The following is a 21,590-nucleotide window of genomic DNA, read 5'->3' on the forward strand; positions in this document are numbered from 1 at the left end:
GGACCCAGCCGGGGTGTGAAACTTACAAGTAACAGAGAGGCGGGATCTGTCAGATTTGAGCTTGATGTCGGGGTGGGCGGGACCCGGTCGGGGTGGCGGGGCCCGGCCGGTGGGCGGGACTCAGCAGCTATCAAACACCAGCCAACTATTGGGCTGCTTAAGAAAAGGGGCGGGGCCACATACACCTAGCGGCCCGTCCAGATCCCATTGGCTGGTGTTTGATAGCTGCCGGGTCCCGCCCACTCCGGCCGGGTCCCGCCCACCCCAACATCATGTCAGTTTCACACACTGCGCGGCGCCGCTGAGCGTGGAGGAGGGAGGAGGACGGCAGTCCGTGTTAATGCGCTGCATGTCTGGGGCATCAATAGTGAGTGGGCTGGTGGCAGCTTAGGCGCCAGGTTGCGATTTCTGGTCGCATTGGCGACCCGGCGCCTGGGGTTTGTTGAGCCCTGTAAGTGAAAAAAGAGAATTTCGAAAAAAACACTTTTTTTCTTAGTTTCTATGATGACATTTTGCAAGCAAGTTATTTTGTTCATAAATTTGGGCCAAAATTTTTACTGCTACATTCATATCTTTGGTAAAAATAACCCAAATTGGTGGATATTATTTAGTCTCTTTGAAAGAGTCTACAAGCTATGGTGCAACTCAATGAAAATTGATCACATCTGATGCACTGATGGCCTCTCATTTCTTGAGGCTCTGAAATGTCAGGAAAGTACAAATACTCCCCAAATTACCCCTTTTTGAAAAGTAGACAGTCCAAGGTATTTAGTAAGAGGCATGGTGAGTTTTTTGAAGTTGTAATTTTTTCCCACAAATTTGTTTTGTTTTTCACAAAATTGTCATAATAACTTATTTCTCACACACAGCATATGCATACTTCCAATTGCACCCCAAAATACATTCTGCTACTCATCCTGAGTATGGCGATACCACATGTGTGTGACTTTTACACAGCCTGGCCACACAAAGAGGTCCAACATACAGGGAGCACCATCAGGGGTTCTAGGAGCATAAATTACACATCTAATTTCTTAACGACCTATTACATTTGTGAAGGCCCTGGAGCACCAGGACAATGGAATTAACCACAAAATGACATTTTGGAAAGCAAACACCCCAGCGTCTATTCTATGAGGCATAATGAGTCTTTTGAACGGTTAGTTTTTTTTTTTTTTTTTTTTACACAAAGTGGTCAGTCTATAAGATATTTCTAACTCAAAGCATGTATATTGCAAAAATTACACCCCAAAACACATTCTGCTACTCCTCCTGAGTATGGCGATACCACATGTGTGAGACTTTTACACAGCCAGTCCACATACAGAGGCCCAACATTGAAGTAGTACCTTCAGGCGTTCTAGGAGCATAAATTACACATCTCATTTCATTCCTACCTATCACAAATTTTGAAGGTCCTTGAGCACCAGGACAGTGGAATTACCCACAAAATGACCCTATTTTGGAAAGCAAACACCTCAACGTATATTCTATGAGGCATGGGCTGCAGACAGGTACTCGGTTACTCTGATGGTCTAGTGAGAGGTACTCAGGTACTCTGATGGCCTGGTGACAGGTACTCAGGTACTCTGATGGCCTGGTGACAGGTACTCGGGTACTCTGATGGCCTGGTGACAGGTACTTTGATGGGCGGTGACAGATACTCAGATGGGCGGTGACAGGTACTCAGGTGGACTGTGACAGGTACTCAGATGGGCTGTGACAGGTACTCAGATGGGCTGTGACAGGTACTTGGGTACTCCAGTGGGCTGTGACAGGTACTTGGGTACTCAGGTGGGCTGTGACAGGTATTCGGGTACTCAGATGGGCTGTGACAGGTACTCGGGTACTCAGATGGGCTGTGGCAGGTACTCGGGTACTCAGATGGGCTGTGACAGGTACTCGGGTACTCAGATGGGCTGTGACAGGTACTCGGGTACTCAGATGGGCTGTGACAGGTACTCGGGTACTCAGATGGGCTGTGACAGGTACTTGGGTACTCAGATGGGCTGTGACAGGTACTCGGGTACTCAGATGGGCTGTGACAGGTACTCGGGTACTCAGATGGGCTGTGACAGGTATTTTGATTGACTGTGACAGGTACTTTGATGGCTGGTGACAGGTCTTCTTTATTAGGAGGGGAGGGGGGCAATCTGTGTGGTTGGTGTACACTAAGTGGTAATGAGACTGTGGGGGCTGTGTCAGGGTGACAAGCCTCGTCCCCGATCGCCGCTCTGCGAGCGCCCTAGGGGCGTGCACGAGCTTTGTTCATGTGGACAGTACATGTGACTGGCTGTGATTGGACACACCTCATCCCTGATCGCCGCACTGTGGGGGCCCGCAGGAGCAGTGAGAAACTGAGGACATCATATGACGCCCGCCCAGGATAGGAGGTCCCATCTGCGGACGTCATGACTATAGCCCGGTATTGAAGTGGTTAAATTAATGCCAATGGTTTGGTAGCGATTTAATCAAGGAAAATTCCAAAAACATGGCCTGTTGATGATGCTTGAGGACTGAGGTTGGGTGGCACTAATTTAGTACTCACATACAGTTGTGCTTATAAGTTTACATAGCCTGGCAGAATTTATTATTTCTTGGCCATTTTTCTGAGAATATAAATGTTAACACAAACTTTTGTTTAAGTTATGGTTAGTGTTTGGCTGAAGCCATTTATTATCAATCAACTGTGTTTACTCTTTAAATCATAATGGCAACAGAAACTACACAAATGACCCTGATCAAAAGTTTACATACCCTAGTACTTAATACCATGTGTTGCCCCCTTTAACATCAATGACAGCTTTTGTGGTATTTGTGGATGAGGCTCTTTATCTTCTCAGATGGTAAAGCTGTCCATTACTCTTGGCAAAAAGCCTCCAGTTCCTGTAAATTCTTGGGCTTTCTTGCATGAACTGCATGTTTGAGATCTCCCCGGAGTGGCTCAATGATACTGAGGTCAGGAGACTGAGATGGCCGCTCCAGAACCTTCACTTTATTCTGCTGTAGCCAATGACAGGTCAACTTGGCCTTGTGTTTTGGATCATTGTCATGTTGGAATGTCCAAGTATGCCCCATGCGCAGCTTTCTGGCTGATAAATGTTCCTCCAGTATTTTTTGTATTCATCTTGCCATCAATTTTTGACCAAATTTCCTGTGTCTTTGTAGCTCACACATATCTAAAACATCAGTGATCCACCTCCGTGTTTCACAGTAGGAATGGTGTACATTTCATCATAGCCCTTGTTGACTCTTCTCCAAATGTAGCATTTATGGTTGTGGCCTAAAAGCTCAATTTTGGTTTCATCACTCCAAATGACTTGTCTCTGCTCTCTTTGGCGTATTGTAAGCGGGATACTTTGTGTCATATGTGTCGTATTGGCTTTCTTCTGGAGACTCCTTATTGTGCATCTTGAAATAGCCACACCACATGTTTTCAGAGTCCTGTATTTCACCTGAAGTTATTTGTGGGTTTTTCTTTGCATCCCGAAACAATTTTCCTGGCAGTTGTTGCTGAAATTTTAGTTGGGCTACCTGACCGTGGTTTGGTTTAAACAGAACCCCTCTTTTTCCACTTCTTGATTAGAGTTTGAACACTGCTGACTGACATTCTCAATTCATTGGATATCTTTTTATATCCCTTTCCTGTTTTATACAGTTCAACTACCTTTTCCCGCAGATCCTTTGACAATTCTTTTGCTTTCCCCATGACTCAGAATCCAGAAACGTCAGTGCAGCAGTGGACGAAAGATGCAAGGGTCTGTCAGGAGTCCAGAAACTCATTGACCTTTTATACACACACTAATTACAAGCAAACAGATCACAGGTCAGGATGATTACCTTTAATAGCCATTCAAACCCTTTGTGTCAACTTGTGTGCATTTTATCAGGCCAAAATCACCAGGTTACGTAAACTTTTGATCCGGGTCATTTGGGTAGTTTCTGTTGTCATTATGATTTAAAAAGAATAAACACAGTTGATTGATAATAAATGGCTTCAGCCAAACGCTAACCATGAGTGAAAAATGTTTTTGTGTTATCATTCATATTCTCTGAAAAATGTCCAAGAAATCATAAATTCTGCCAGGGTATGTAAACTTATGAGCACAACTGTAAATCAGAATGCGTTTTCACAGCTTCGCATAGTTTTGTTATTGCTTTACATAGATCTATTATCTTTCTTTCTAAAGTACATATAAACCCCAAAACAAAATAATTTACAGTTTACCAGTCCTTAGATGTGGTGGTTGCATTAATATGTTTTCCTTTATTTTTACCTGGGGATCCGGCCAGTAATACAATTTCTGTCTTAGGGTGGCTACACCCACTTCTCCAGCGCATATATAGAGAATATACCACATTTGAGAGCGCATCATCGTCAACCTGGGGAGAAGGTAGCATCAGATGCTCTAGCAAATTTACATGGACTTGACTATCAAATTAGAACTGCAGCTAACACTTTTTATGTAGTTATAGCAGTTTTCTTTCCTTTTGAGATAAAAAGTTTTACATAAACGAATAGCTCACCATTGTAAGCCCTGCCAGTGTTAAATGATTTGTCTCAACCCTCTAACTACAACTTTTGCTGGAGAGCTTGGTCTGTTAAAGAAAGTTCAGAAACAAAAAAAGACTTTACTGGCCAGATCACCAGGTGAAAATAAAAAAGGGGAAAAAAGCCTAGATATTTAAAAAAACGGAACTACTCCTGTCACTACATCCAAAGATTGGCAAGCTGCAGTTTATAAGTATTTCGATCTTCAGTTCAGATACACTCTGATGTCCATGTGAACTACAAGCGTACCTAAATCTAACAAACAGCAAACAAATAAACGGATGCTAACTAATAATTAAATGTGATGGCTGCAATTATCATTTTAAGCTTTTTTTTCACCTTCTGATACAGCCAGTAAGTAAGTCTGGTATTTTTCAACTTCATTTAACAGATCAGGCTGTCCTTTATGTTCAGCTCAAGATAAGAGGTGTGTTAGCCCTTGTACACACGGTCGGAGAATCTGTCGGAATGAGTCTTATTGGACCGTGTCGTCAGATAATCCAACTGTGTGTGGTATGCATCGGACTGATTCCGTCCGAATCTCCGTCCGACCCAATTTTCCAACATGTTGGAAATATTTCCCGACCAACTGGGCCGGACGGACCTAATCCGATCATGTGTAGAGCATTTTCATCGGACCAAGTGCCACGCATGCTCAGATCAAATTCCTACATCAAAGCTATTGGCTACTAGCCTGAATGTAGTCCCATCGTAACGAAATTACGTCATTACGTTCTGAAAGATCGGATTTTTTGCCAACTTGGCCCGACCGTGTGTATGCAACAGTTTCGGACACAATCCGTCGGACTAAATCCGACGGGCAAAATCCGACGGATTTGGTTGGCAAAATCTCCGACCATGTGTACGTGGGCTCACAGGCTTGACCGCCAAGTAAAAAGAAAGGGGACAAAAAAAATTAACACAGCCACCACATTTAAGAATTAGAAATATTTTTGTTTTTGTGTTTAAATATGCTTTATCCCACTGGGGTATATGTGCAGCTGGCCAAGATTTTGTGTTTTATTACATCTTACCCAGTACGTAGCATTTTAACAAAGATATTTGATGAATAAACAAATTAAACAGAAAGGATTGTTCGAGTATACAGTGGTGTGAAAAAGTGTTTGCCCCCTTCCTCATTTCCTGTTCCTTTGCATGTTTGTCACACTTAAGTGTTTCAGAACATCAAACCAATTTAAACAATAGTCAAGGACAACACAAGTAAACACAAAATGCAATTTGTAAATGAAGGTGTTTATTATTAAAGGTGAAAAAAATCCAAACCATCATGGCCCTGTGTGAAAAAGTGATTGCCCCCTAAACCTAATAACTGGTTGGGCCACCCTTAGCAGCAACAACTGCAACCAAGCGTTTGCGATAACATGCAATGAGGCTTTTACAGCGTCCTGGAGGAATTTTGGCCCACTCATCTTTGCAGAATTGTCCTAATTCAGTTACATTAGAGGGTTTTCGAGCATGAACGGCCTTTTTAAGGTCATACCACAACATCTCAATAGGATTCAGGTCAGGACTTTGGCTAAGCCACTCCAAAGTCTTCATTTTGTTTTTCTTCAGCCATTCGGTGGTGGACTTGCTGGTGTGTTTAGGATCATTGTCCTGCTGCAGAACCCAAGTTCGTTTCAGCTTGAGTACACGAACAGATGGTCGGACATTCTCCTTCAGGATCTCTTGGTAGACAGCAGAATTCATAGTTCCTTTTATCACGGCAAGTCTTCCAGGTCCTGAAGCAGCAAAACAGCCCCAGACCATTACACTACCACCACCATATTTTACTGTTGGTATAATGTTCTTTTTATGAAATGCAGTGTTCCTTCTACGCCAGATATACTTGGACACACACCTTCCAAAGAGTTCCACTTTTGTCTCATCGGTCCACAGAATGTTGTCCCAAAAGTCTTGGGGATCATCAAGATGTGTTGTGGAGAAATTGAGACGAGCTTTGATGTTCTTTTTGCTCAGCAGTGGTTTTCTCCTTGGAACTCTGCCATGCAGGCCATTTTTGCCCAGTCTTTTCCTGATGGTGGAGGCATGAACGCTGACCTTAACTGAGGCAAGTGAGGCCTGCAGTTCCTTGGACGTTGTTGTGGGGTCTTTTGTGACCTCTTGGATGAGTCGTCGCTGCGCTCTTGGGGTAATTTTGGGCGGCCGGCCACTCCTGGGAAGGTTCACCACTGTTCCATGTCTTCGCCATTTGTGGATAATGGCTCTCACTGTGGTTCGCTGGATTCCCAAAGCTTTGGAAATGGCTTTATAACCCTTTCCAGACTGATAGATCTCAATTACTTTCTTTCTCAATTGTTCCTGAATTTCTTTGGGTCTCGGCATGATGTGTAGCTTTTAAGGATCTTCTGGTGGACCTTACTGTGTCAAGCAGCTCCTATTTAAGTGATGCCTTGATTGTGAACAGGTGTGGCAATAATCAGGCCTGGGTGTGGCTAGAGAAATTGAACTCAGGTGTGGACAACCACAGTTATAGTATGTTTTAACAAGGGGGGCAATCACTTTTTCACACAGGGCCATGATGGTTTGGATTTTTTTTTACCTTTAATAATAAACACCTTCATTTACAAATTGCATTTTGTGTTTACTTGTGTTGTCCTTGACTATTGTTTAAATTGGTTTGATGTTCCGAAACACTTAAGTGTGACAAACATGCAAAGGAACAGGAAATGAGGAAGGGGGCAAACACTTTTTCACACCACTGTAGCTATGGCTAGGATCAGGACATGTCAAATGTTACAATCTCACCATCCGCATAATCTTGCACATCGTGGAAATCAACCTGTCGTCTATTCTTGTCGTTTTCAATTAGGTCGGTCTTTGTGCCACAAATGTAAATCCGACAATGCTAGTAACAGAAAGAAGCCAACAATTAGGACCTCAGGGGAAGTTTTTTTATTATACATAGCAGTATTTATGAATACAAACCTCTTCAAAATTCTGCAGTTCATTCACCCAAAACTTTGTTCTTTCAAAACTGCTGGGGTCTGTAAGATCTGTGACACATGGAAAACTGATGATTAGTATTTGATCAATATCCTTACACACATAAAAACCATAGACATATTGCTGCAGAGGTGATCACAACACTGCTAATGATGGCTTGTAAAGACAAAACATAGGACAAACTCCAGACTGCTAAACCTACCTATTGTATACATGTAAATTATTATTATGGCCAAAGTGCTTTCGTCTCCTCTGGGTCACAAGAGTGTACTTAGTTCTGCACTCCTGTGACCCAGATTCAGCTGACAGCAGGCTAAAGTCCACAGTCGGGTGATATCACAGAGCTGGTCCAGGCTCTACAGGGATCCCAACAATAATGTCAGGATTCATCTACATACCTGATTGACAGTTGGCCCAGCCTTTCAGTGCATCACTAAGAGCCTGAGACAGTCGCTACCACCCCCTACATAACCCGATACTCAAGTGAGCACTGGAGGGGCAGAGCACAGAGGTGACTGACAATGTACTCAGAGCGGACCAGAAAAAACAGAGAGATCAGCAGTTTTTGATCTCTCAGTTCTCGGTGTAGAGACGGCTGGGGACAGCTGCAGTTTAGATCAGTGCTGCAGCCACCTAGGTGAGTATAAAATGTTTTTTTTTTTGTTTGTTTTTTATCAAAACACTTCTCTTTTAATTATTATTATTATTATTATGATTATTATTATTATTATTAAGTAAAAAGCCAAACTGTGGGTTCTTTTCATCCTAGCTTTAATGATAGTAGAGTGTACAAAGGAAAGGTGCAATAGGGTTTATGAAAAGTAGGGTGTCACATTGTGACCATTAAAAAAAGAAGTTCTGTAAATTCCAAATTTAAGATGTTTACACAAAGTGCATATTCATACAGTGCAGCAAAATTTATAATAATGCAGTGTATGAAATTCAATGTAAATAAAATCTTTTTTTTTTCAAAGTCTCCTGTCCAAGAGTTATTATAATTTGGTTTTATTCTTAAAATGTATGCAAAAGTAGGCAAATTATCTTTAATTTAAAAAGACTCATGGGGGGTTATTTACCATAAATAAACAAAATCTGGTGCTGACGTGCATGGTAGCCAATCAACTTATAACTTTAGCTTGTTAAATTAAGCGCTGAAAGAAAAAAAAACCTGGAAGCCAACTGGTCTCTATGCAGAGCTGCACCAGATTTTGCACTCTTCAGTTTTAGTAAATCAACCCCATGAAGTCATGTTTTCACTTTAATAATTATCTAACAGTCCAAATAAAGAATGATACTTTGCCTTTAGGTGGGGAGAAATCTGAGCCTATATCAGGGTACTGCTGTCCACAGGCAGAGTTCCCCTCAGCTCCTGTTCTTGATACCTGAGGATATTAGAGGCGCTAACTCAGGGGTGTCAAACTCAATTTCACATCTCATTTTAACTCCTCCTTGGCTCTGAACGCTCGCCCATCTCTGCACACATTTTTCTTCACAGTCCTCATCTCCCCCCCAACCCCAAAAAGGTTCCTTGCATCTCACCTACCCAGCCTGGCTCTACTACACCCCCAGGCACAGATGGGAATCACAGTGCAGCCTACCACGTGATGCCCCATCCCTCACTGCATCGGCATCTCCCTTGTCCCTGCCGTAAAGCCAGGACAGGCAAATATCTGTGAGAGCCCCTGACAGGAAGGAGCAGTCGTTGTAAACACAGAATGTTTCTGTGTTTACAAGTGACCGTTGTGAGTGGGGAGCAGAGGACTAGAGCCGGAGCTGGCTTAACAGAGTTCTGCCATGTTCTGGATGGAAAAAAGCCCTGGGGGCAAAGGTCACATTAAAGGGGCTGGTGGGCTGAATTTGGCCAGTGGGCCTTGTGTTTGGCACCTCGCTGCCAATGCTAAAAATACATTTTGGTACATTTTTATTTTTAATGAAAATACATTCCAAATGCTACTGTACATGCACCCAAAAAGAGAGGATGTCTCTACAGGGCACAGTGAAATTAAAAAACTAAAGAAACAAAGTTAAAATTGCAAAAAGGAAAAAAAAACCTTACCATAGCAAACAATTGCAGCTTTGGCTCCCCGGTAATAAATACGACTCATGGCTTCATAGCGCTCCGAGCCTGCTGTATCCTGAAGAGAAAAATTTACTTTATTCACTAAATGAAGACAATCAGAAATGTCCACTCAAAGCAGGAATTACCCACTTTATTCAACTGTAATAAATATTTAATTACTGCTGCAAAACTTTCTGATATTCTGTAGAACAAATCTGTCTGTATAAAGCTGGGCAAACACTAGTAGATTTTAAAATTAACGTTGGTATTAAGCTTAGTAAGAATATTCATACAAAATTCTCAGTACATTTGATGACTTGACTAAAGTTGTTTGGTAAGCCTGGTAAAGACGTCCTTTCAGATGAAACTTGTCTTTTTTTTTTTTTTATTATTATTCTCTCTTTTATTACGTAAGAAAAAGTACACAAATGCATATACAGAAATCATACTGCTATGTCAACATTCCTTATAACATATATTGCCTACAATATGCAATTATTCTCCCCCCCCCCCTCCCCTCTCCCTCCACCCCTAGACCTGTCAAATCCTTCTAACCTTCTGTTTTTTTAAACTTTATCCATTTTCCCCATATCTTCCAATATATCTCTAATGAATCCTCTACTGTATGGATTGTTTCCTCTATGGCTCTCACCATTTCCACTCTTACTACCCACTCCTTTATATTTGGCACTTCTTGGGTTCACCACAAGCTCAGGATCAGGCCTTTAGCTGCATTTAGAAGGAATGGGTCTGAAGGTATTCTTATATTGGGCCACCGTCTTTCTAGTATCATAAAATAGTCTTTCCCAGGGATCGCTGCTATGATTCTCCCCCAGTAAGGTTGTATCTTTGTGCATTCCCACCACAGGTGCGCAAAGGTCCCCGGGGCACTACATCCTCTCCAGCAAGTTGGGAGGCCTTCTGCCTCGAGCCTGTGCGCCCTCTGAGGGGTCCCGTACCATCTTGCCAGAAGTTTATAGCACATTTCCACTGTCCTTATATCACTTGACGAGGAGCAAGCTGTCCTAAGAATTTTGATTTTATGTTCCTCATCTCTAAGAAAACCCCTCTCCTCCTCCCACTTTCCCAGATAGGGGGGAATTCAGGTAACACTTCCGTAATCAAAATTGTATAAAATTTAGATATGCTTCAATTTAAACAAAGTGGGGAGCAAAATTTCTCTAACCTCATTTCTCTAGTGGCTATTTCCCCATTTATGTGCGATTTCAGCATAAGTATATATCCTATTACCTTTCATCACATCTTGCAGTAATATTTCCTCTTCTTTTGCCCATCTAGTAAAATATGTGTTCCTCTTTCCCTGGTTTAAAATAATTTGTGCCCAATAAAGACATTAGTGGTGAGTTGTATTCCCAGTGATCTCCCTAACCGATCTCCAATCTTAAAAATGTTTCTAGTTAGTGGGTTGGTGCTAGAAGCTAAATCCCGATATTGCCGTGGTATCCAGATCATCTTTCATAGATCCACCTTACTTTGTATTATCTCTATATTTACCCAACTTTTCCCCTCTTTATTATGCATCCGCTCTGCAATCTGAGAGACAGAAATCACCTGATAATATTTCTCGAAATCCGATGCTGCTAGTCCCCCTGCCCTTTTTTCCTTCACCGATGTTGCATATGCAATCCTAGGATGCTTATGTACCCATATATATTTTAGTACCAGTGATCTTAATTTCCTAAAATACTCCTGAGGTACTGCTATTGGAATCATTTAAAAAATGAAGATCATCCTGGGTAGGATATTCATTTTTAAGGCATTAATTTTACCTATCCACAGATGAAACGTGTTTAATGCAGTGACGTCACCACGCCCGCAAGGATGTTTGGTGGATACTGTGAAATTCTGTATACTACTGTCCTTATGTGAGTATGTCTGTTTTAAATAAAGGATGTTTTTTTTAATTACTGCACTATAGCAATCTCCCATCCTCTTCTTTCCTGTGTGTATCATTGGTGACCTAAGCAAAAACGGACCTGAGTAGGGTGAGTGCATGAAAGGTTGTTAGAAATCCATCATCCATCCATTTACAGGGGTTTGACCTCTGTGTTTAAGGTCGAAGTGTGTGGTAAGCAGGAGTGTTAAGTGGTGGCTCGTACACAGGATCGGTGCAGCGAAGAAAGATTTATACACTTTTGTTTGTTGGTGGATTTCCGTGTCCTAATTGATTGAAGGACTTTGACACTTATTTGGTGCACTTTCTTGTGCTTGGGTTTTATTCAACGACGTAGTTATCTTTTTATTATTTTATTTATTTGCTTATATGGTTATTTGTTCTCTTGTTTTTTACACATAATTATTGGTATATGAACTTTTCACATATAGTTAGGTGCATATATATTTGGACACAGGCACAATTTTCATACCTTTGGCTCGGTATGCCGCCAAAATACGTTTCAAACAAAACAATCCAAATAAATTTGAAGTGCAGACTTTCAGCTTTAATTCAAGGGGTTAAACATATATACCAAATGTAATTGGACAAATGAATATAATCATAAATAAAATGTTCATCTATTGTGTTGAGAATCTTTTACTGGCAATGACTACCTGAAGTCTGGAACCCATGGACATTACCAAAGACTGGGTTTCCTCCTTTCTGATGCTTTGCCAGGATCTAACTGCAGCTGTCTTTAGTTATTTTGTTTGTGGGTCTTTCTGCCTTTACTTTTGCCTTCAGCAAGTGAAATGCATGCTCAATTGGGTTGAGATCAGGTGCTTGACTCCGCCATTGCAGAATATTCTACTTCTTTTTCCTTCAAAAGCTCCTGGCTTTTGCAGTGTGTTTTGGATCATTGTCCATCTGTACTGTGAAGCGTCATCCAATCAACTTCGCTGCATTTGGCTGAATCTGGGCTGACAGCTGATCTCCAAACACTGCAGAATTCATCTGGCTGCTTCTGTCTTCTGTCACATCACCAATGACCCAGTGTCACTGGATGCCCTGCATGCCCATGCCATCACACTGCCTCCACCATGTTTTACAGATGACGTTGTGTGCTTTGGTTCATGAGCTGTTTCAAGCCTTCTAAACATTTTTTTCTTCCTGTCATTCTGGGACAGATTAATCTTAGTTTCATCTGTCCAAAGAATGTTTTCCAGAACAGGTCTGGCTTTTTTAGATGTTTTTTGGCAAAGACTAATCTGACTTTTCTATTCTTCAGGCTTATGAATGGTTTGCACCTTGTGGTGAACCCTCTGTATTTGCTCTCGTGAAGTCTTCTCTTAATTGTAGACTTTGACAATAATACACCTACCTCCTGGAGAGTGTCCTTCACTTGTCTGGATGTTGTGAATGGGTTTTTCTTTACCATAGAGAGGCTCCTGCTATCATCCACCACTGTTGTCTTTGGTGGATGTCCAGCCCTTATGTTGCTGACCTCACCAGTGCATTTTTCTTTCCTCGGAATATACCAAACTGTTGATTTGGCCAATCCTAATGTTGCTGCTATCTCTCTGATTTCATTTTTGAAGCCTTACAATGGCCTGTTTCACTTAAATGGACAGCTCTTTTGAACGCATAATGCAGGTTCATAGCAATAGATTCCAAATGCAAATACCACACTTAGAATCTACTCCAGACCTTTTTACCTGCTTAATTGATGAAGAAATAAGGAAGGAGTAGCCCACACCTGTACAACTGCTTTTGTTTCAATTGTCCAATTATTTGTGTCCCCTTGAAAAAGGGGATGACTATTTTTAAGAGCTGTAATTCCTAAATCCTTTCTCCGATTTGGATGTACATACCCTCAAATTACACCCGAGAGTGTGCCTTTTCAGTCCCTATCCAATATATAACTATGTCTTGAATATGTTTTGCTAAATACCTGAAAAAATATAAAATTGTGCCTATGTACAAACATATATGGACCTAACTGTATATACTGATTTATATATAATTGTTTTGTTTGTTTGTTTTATACAAATTTATTGGTATAAATTATTCACAAATGTATAGATTTATTTACAGTAACATCGCTCCACATTGATGTATTAGGCTTAGTTCACACTGGCATTAAAAGATGGCGTTTGAGGGGCATTAAAAACATCCCTCAAATGCCTATACAAATGATAGAATGGACAGTACACAGTGCTGTTCACATTATTAAAACATGAAGCGGTGGCGTTGCGTAGTTTCGCTTTAAAATTGAAGCGAAAAATATCAAGTCAGGAGGGGTTTGAAGCTTTTCAATGCCTCCTATTCAAGTCTATGGTAGCACTTCGCAAACGCTCTGGCAGGCATTTTCAGTGCGTTAAAATTAGTTTATTTCATGTAATGTCACTTTTCATTGTAGAGCAGTTTTAAAGCACCTTAATGCTCAAACACTTCAAAACTGTGAATAGGGGGTTTGTGGAGCATTTTTAACTCATTGTTAACGCTTGTAAAACGCCAGTCTTACGCCCATACTAAAGTTTGTTGTCGCCAGTCTAAAGCTCATTAATGTGGGTCTAATGCCTATACTAATGCTATAGGAGCATTTGTTAAGCGTTAGAAATTTAGTTGAGTGTGCACACTCCCTTAAGTTTAATTCATATTTTGGTAAATATTTGTGGTGGCTGCTGCCTTGGTTACACACTTTGAAAAGCACTGTTTATTGCACTGTTATTTTTTTTTTCTTGTCTTTTTAAATTCAAATTTCCAGAATGGGAGGAGATTTTGAAAGTAGCTTATAGTCTGTTTCAATGTGTAGATATTTCTGGAACATGACTGGCTGAATTTGTTTCCAGTACCCTGGTTCCTAGAATTACTTTCAGTTCCTCTGTCCATTTTGTAATATAAATGGGTGGCAGTAAAAAGCCTGTTTTGAGGAATATCTTCTAAAGAAGAGGTATCAAGCCACCAGAACATGAGCTCTTTAGACATTTGGTTTCAAATAATGTAATAGAATTATGGACGTTCAAATCTGGCCAAGTAATCTGCATTATATAATGTTTAACTTAAAAATAAAAATTTTACGGTGAGGCAAAGACTATTCATCCTAAAGAGTAGCAAAAGGTTTAACTCCCTTGTTACCATATTATTAATGGAGATGGTCTATTCCTATACTTGGCCAACCATAGAAAGCCCAAGGAGACTCAACCCAGAACAAAGAAAAGGTTAAGAAGGAATGTAACGATAAGTGGGGTGAGAAAAGACTAGCAGAGAATTATATGCTATCCTACAATTGTAATAAATGGGCAGTGACGTAGTTTGATAAATTAGGACTAGTGCGTGTTAGGAGCCACAAGAGATTATTAAGTCTAAAGACCCATACACACTATCAATTTTCTGCTGAGTTTTTCCTTCAGGTTTACCAAAACCATGTAGTGCAAGGGCCTGCCTGATTGCATACAAATTGAAACTTCTATGGTTTGACGTCATATTATATGGTTTTGGTAAATCTGAAGAAAAAACTCAACAGAAAAACTGATAGTGTGTATGGAGCTTAAGGGAATCGATATCCAAGGATTCTAGATCTACCCAAAATAGTATCTCAGGTGTTGTGCGATATTTAACTAGTTGTGCTAACTGGGAGCTAAATAATCTTAAACTATTTATTTAGCTCCAAAAAAGTTTGAAAGTTACTTACTAGTCCAAGTCTTGGTGTACTTTGGCAAACTCCAGAGAGTGTACCAACGTTGCCTGAAGTTTCAAGCAGGTTGGGTATTGTGGTTATGGGGAGGTTGCAAAAACATTTTATATTGGTTGCTGAGTATTGGGATTGATGGCAGCTCAATAGCTGCCATCAATCCCAATACTCAGGAAGGAGGAAAGACAAAGGGCAATCCTGTGTTGTTCCTCTTTGGATCAGAGAGGAAGCAGATTTAAAGCCAGAGTAACATAGACAGGCAGAGGGAAAGACGTATAATGCTGCTACCAATCTGCAGAATTTGAGCCCAAACTCCCATTCCACTAAGACATAGAACAAATATGACCATAACAGAGTCAAGGGCCTCCCATACATCCAAAGTGAGAAGCATAGACTGAACTTGGCTTTGGCTGCATGAAGTTAGCTTTGGCTGCATGAAGTTAGCTTTTGCTGCATGGATCAATAAGGTAGGTTTATGTACATTTTCACTGGCTTGTCTTGTGGGTATGAATCCCACTTGGTACTTATGAATCAAATGACCAATCTCTGTATTGAGTCTGATCACCAAGATCTTGGTGGATATTATGATATCTATATTTAAGAGATTTAGGTCTATGATTAGACCAATGGGTTTAATCAGTGTTTGGTTTTGGGTTAATACAGATCATGGCAGTCAGACCACCAGTAGAAAAGGAGCCTTCTTTGAAGAGGATATTAAATTAAATTTGCAAACAGAGGAGACAAGAAATCCAAGTATTTTTTTATAGAAATTAGCTATATAGCTATTGGGTCCTAGTCAAACTTAAAGTGTTAGTTCACCTTTTCGGAAGCCTACACCATACACCCTAAGCTGTCCCTCACCCTTCTCGGTCTCCTCTGTACTTACTTTAGGTGATGCTGAGCAGTGTCCAATGGTTCAGCGACTTGAAATTCCTGCTTTTCTCCCTTTTCTCTGTGCATTACTTCCAGGACGGACCAGAGCAATTCTGATTGACCAGCACCTGCACAATGAATTGCTCTGGTCTGTCCTGGGGGCACTGCAAAGAGAAGAGGGAGAACAGCAGGGACTTCAAAACTCCAGACTGGACCTGCTGCCTGGGTCCATACAGCTTAGCATCCCGGAGGTAAGAACAACAGGGACTGTGGGGCAGTAGAGTACAGTGTTAGTTCACCTTTTCATTTTTCTCTTAAAAAGGTGAACTATCACTTTGAGTTGCTTTTATAGGGAGGTATACTTCACAGGTAGTAAAAGGGAGTCCCAACATGTGAAGAGTTTGTGAAATATTAGGAAGTGTAAAACACGAAAACAGGAAGTTGTCAGTGTGGGTCTAAAGCCTCATACACACGGTCGGACTTTGTACAAACTTTATGCGTGGACTTTTGTACAAACGGCGGGGTCCACAAGTTTGTATTGCATACACACGGTCGGACTTTTTGACAACAAACACGAACGTAGTGACGTCACAACGTACTGACGCCACTTCAAAAGAGGACGTTCAATGACTCCACCGCCACCTTTGGTCAACTTCTGTATTGTAGTCTGATCTTTTGCATTGGTTCTGAGCATGCGTGTTTGTACCTTGTACAAAAGTCCGATGCTTTTGCGTACACACGGTCGGACTTTGCTCCATCGGACTTTTGTTGCCAGAAAGTTTGTCCATTCGCACAGCCAACAAAAGTCCGATGAAAACAGAAAAAGTTTGTCCGATGGAGCGTACACACAGTCGGATGTTGCTCCAAAACAGCTAATTTGCATGTTTGTTGTCAAAAAGTCCAACTGTGTGTACGGGCCTTTACATATTTCCCACATTTACTTTAGCAACAGAGCTGATTTAAGATAAAATGAATGCAGGCTTATGCCATTAGGAATATTTAAGATATATGCAAAAATTCAGAAAGAAAATTGTGCATGCTTACTAAATGCATATTAGATCTAGCAAAAGTATACCTGTTCCAGAAGGAATATGTTCTTGGAATAAATTGTTGTAGCACAGTATAGTGTGCAGGTGGCAGGGGAAGAGGAGGCAGCAGAGGGGATACTTGCTGACCAAAAGAGGTGGTTTTGTTGTTCGAGCAGAGGCTGTGGGTAGAGAGTTAATGCTGGATGTATTGTGAGCAGATGAGTTTTTGATCCATGCAGAGATGTAATGTATGTGGGTAGGGAGTGGTGAAGTAACAAAGGATAGGATACTGGGGAGAGCTATAGCAAGACGTGTGTGTGTGAGATTATATATATATATATATATATATATATATATATATATATATATATATATGTATATGTTTTTTTTTAAATATATTAATTAGAGCTGCACAATTGATTGTCAAGAATCGATTTGGAAGCAGTCAAAAGGAACGAAAAAAAACAGTCTGCCAAGAATCACAACATTCTTTATCAGTTGAACTTAAGTATAAACATTGGACCAATTTGTCAATGGAATAGACTTTGTGTGTAAGTGAAAACATTTTAACCACTTAAACACTAAACCTTTTTCTGACATTTGCTGGTTTCTAGTTAAAAAAATATTTTTTTTTTGCTAGAAAATTACTTAGAACCCCCAAACATATATATATATATATATATATATATATATATATATAATATTTTTTTTTTAGTACACACACCTTAGAGAATAAAATGGTGGTTGTTGCAATAGTTTATACCACACTGTATTTGCGCAGCAGTCTTTCAAATGCAATTTTTTGGGAAAAAATTACTTTAATGAATTAAAAAATAAAACAGTAAATTTAGCCCCCCCCCCCCCTTTTTTTTTGCATAATGTGAAAGATTTTACATTGCAAGAATCCTGCGAAAATCTTTTTATTCCAAGCAAAAAAATTGTGATTCTCATTTTGGCCAGAATTGTGCAGCTCTAATATATATATATATACACACACACACACTTTATTAGGTACACCTTGCCAGTACCAGCTCGGACCCCTTTTGCTTTCAGAACGACCTTAATCCTCTTTGGCATACCGGTAGTTTCATCAAGGTTTTGGAAACATTCCTCAGATTTTGGTCCATATTGACATGATAGCATCACACGGTTGCTGCAGATTTGACAGCTGCACATCCATGATGCGAATCTCCTGTTCCAAAACATCCCAAAGATGCTCTATTGGATTGAGATCTGGTGACTGCAGATGCCATTTGAGTACTGTGAACTCCTCGTCATGTTCAGTTTGAGATTATTTGAGCTTTGTGACACGTGCATATCCTGCTGAAAGTAGCTATCAGAGGATGGAGCCACTGTAGTCATAAAGGGGTGGATATGGTCAGCAACAATACTCAGGTAGGCTGTGGCGTATAAATGATGCTCAGTTGGTACTACGGGACCTAAAGTGTGCCAAGAAATAATCCCCCACACCATTACACCACCACCAGCCAGAACCGTTGATACAGGGCAGGATGGATCCATACTGTCATATTGTTTACGCCAAATTCTGACCCTACCATCTAAATGTTGCAGTTGAAATCGAGACTCATCAGACCAGGCAACGTTCTTCCAATCTTCTGCTATCCAATTTTAGTGAGCCTGTGCGAATTGTAGCCTCGGTTTCCTGTTCCTAGCTGACAGGAGTGGCACCCTGTGTGGTCTTCTGCTGCTGTAGCCCATCTGCTTCGGGGTTCGATGTGTTGTGTGTTCAGAGATGGTATTCTGCAAACCTTGGTTGTAATGAGTGGTTATTTGAGTTTCTGTTGCCTTTCTATCATCTCAAACCAGTCTGCCCATTCTCCTCTTACCTCTGGCATGAATAAATCATTTTTTACCACATAACTGCCACTCACTAGATATTTCCTCTTTTTCGGGCCATTGTTTGTAAACCCTAGAGGTGGCTGTGTGTGAAAATCCCAATAGATAAGCAGTTTTTTTTTTTTAAATACTCAGACCAGCCCGTCTGGCACCAACAACCATGCCTCATTCAAAATCACTTAAATCCCCTTTCTGATGCTTGAACTTCAACAAGTCATCTTCACCACATCTAGATGCCTAAATGCATTGAGTTGCTGCCATAAGATTGGCTGATTAGAAATTTATGTTACCAAGCAATTGAAAGGTGTACCGAATAAAGTGGCTGTTTTTTTTCCCTATATAACTTTGCAGAAATGGTCACTGATAGTGGTGATCTATGAATTTCTACAATTACTACCAAGAAACTGATCACCAAGCAGTCTTTTTGCTGTACCTCATCCGTTTAAAACCAAACACATATTAATTACAGTTTCTGTGGCTGAATAAGGTGATAATTAAACTTAAACGTAATCACTTGGTGCCTTATCTGCATGAAATTAGCCTCAGAACCTGTGTAATTCATATGTGTTTGGCTTTAAAGCGATGAGGTGGCAACTCTAGAGCACACAGTAAATCCTCATGATGTCATGGATCGTTTTACTGGATTTCCCCCTTCAACTGCAAAGCAGAAGCTATTTGTTTATGTAGTGCTACAGAGAGCATTCCTATAGCATTTTATAAAGCAAAATCAAAAACCCAAGAGATGATCAGTTAAACTGTAGATCTTAGAGCTGAACCACCGGCTGACCTTAGAAAGTTTTATTGGTTAAGTGTCAGCTGTATATCACTACTGCCTTTATGGCTCGGCTTATTAAAGAGGAAGTAAACGCTGCTTTTTATTTATTTATTTTTTTGCTGACCTGCAAAGTAAAGGCATAATGTGCTAGTATGCATCGCAAACTAACACATTATGTAAAACTTACCTGCAAACAAAGCCGTTGTTGTCACCACTGGAGGCCGCATCCATCTTTGCCTTCTTCCTTCCAGGTCTGTATGTGTGCCGGAGCCACTGGTCACGGCACAGGGCTCTAAAGAAACTACATGGATGGCCGTTCTGTCAGAGCGCATGTGCCGATGATGTCATCGGCAGCGTATACAGTAAATATCTCCTAAACTGTGTAAGTTTAGGCGATATTTACAGTACCTATAGGTAAGCCTTATTATAGGCTTAACTATAGCTATAAACAATCCAGGAAAGTTTACTTCCTCTTTCAATATGACAAATCGCAACAATTAATTTGTTAATTTGATTAACATGCAAAGAATTCTAATTAATGTGTAGGAGCAGACAGCCTGGCAGCATTTACAGTGTACCGTACAGGTGGGATGCTTCCACATATTTACAACACTTTCACACTGGGCTATTTTAAGCGGCGCTTTATCATCGTTTTAGCGATGCTTTTTGGCCGCTAGCGGTCACTTTTAACCACTAATAGTGCCCAAAAAAGGGTTAAAAGCACCTTTGCCTACACCGCTCATAAAGCGCCTCAAAGAAGCTGCTTGCAGGACTTTTTTTGATGTCCTGTCAACGCAGCGGCCCAGTTTGAGAGCCCTCTGGCTTTTCGCATTAAAGCGCCTGTAAATTGTCTCAGTGTGAAAGGGGTCTTATGGCTTGTACACACGGTTGGACATTCCGACCACAAAATCCAATCAGATTTTTTCAGAAACTTGTGTTGCATACACACGGTCGGACAAAGTTGACGGAAAATTCGATCGTTCTGAATGTGGTGATGTTCATTGCATACGTAGAGATTACATAGAGGCTAGTAGTCAATAGTTTTGGTCTCATAATTTGATCTGAGCATGTGTGACACTTTGTCCGTTATTCGCTTCAAACGATCGGAAAAAGTCAGATGGATTTTTTTGCCGGAAAATTTTAGATCCTGCTCTGAGAAAATTGAGTACTGTCTGTGATCACGGACAGTGCTCAATTTTCTCTTCACAATTGCACTTATACCGTTACAATCACATCAAGTAGATCCTGCTCTCAAATTTTTTCCGTCTGAATTTCTGACGGAAAAAGTCCGATAGAGCCCACACACAATCGGATTTTCCGACAATATGATCCGATCGGACCTTTTCCTTTCGTGTGCATTTCCCTTGCAATTAATACCATTCTAAATCCCCATATACATTATCAGATTTTCTGCTGATTTTTGTCTTCAGATTTACCAAAACCATGTAGTGGAAGGGCCTGCCTGATTGCATACACATTGAAACTCCTAAGGTTTGACCTCATATTATATGGTTTTGGTAAATCTGAAGGAAAAAAAAAATCAGCAGAAAATCTGATACTGTGTATGGGGCATAAGATGCTTCACAGTTAACTTAAAAGGTGAGTTTGACCTCCATTCTGACCTGCATTTGACTTCTCTCCAAGCATCAACATCAATGCATCCTCCATCTGCAAGCTCCCTTAACCCCCCGGGTATTCCCGAGTCTGGCTCGGGGTGGAATTTCAGTACCATAAGCGGTAACCCCGAGCCAGACTGGGGATCGCATTGCAGGATACAGGGAGAGATACTTACCTTGTCCCCTGGATCCTGCGATGTTTCCCCGCTGTGTGTGCGAGCCGGCCTTTCACAAAGTGCCCGAGTGCCGCTGAGCTCCGTTCCCTGCGACGT

At 40.9% G+C, this 21,590-nt stretch overlaps 1 protein-coding gene across 2 annotated transcripts in view; it reads right to left on the minus strand.

The window, feature by feature from the left end:
• RAB24 (RAB24, member RAS oncogene family) overlaps positions 1 to 21,590 on the minus strand; it is a 59,595-nt gene that overhangs the window by 32,207 nt on the left and 5,798 nt on the right. For both annotated transcript variants that reach the window (XM_077472506.1, XM_077472505.1), the window contains exons 4-6: positions 9,576 to 9,654; positions 7,502 to 7,569; positions 7,322 to 7,421 (exon numbers count right to left, since the gene is read on the minus strand). In XM_077472506.1, the coding sequence (XP_077328632.1) occupies positions 7,322 to 7,421; positions 7,502 to 7,569; positions 9,576 to 9,654 (247 nt within the window). The remainder of the gene's footprint in view (positions 1 to 7,321; positions 7,422 to 7,501; positions 7,570 to 9,575; positions 9,655 to 21,590) is intronic.

Source organism: Lithobates pipiens, unplaced genomic scaffold, assembly GCF_037356315.1.
Source record: "Lithobates pipiens isolate NorthernLeopardFrog02 unplaced genomic scaffold, aLitPip1_a1.2 Scaffold_8, whole genome shotgun sequence".
NCBI classification, from domain to species: domain Eukaryota; kingdom Metazoa; phylum Chordata; class Amphibia; order Anura; family Ranidae; genus Lithobates; species Lithobates pipiens.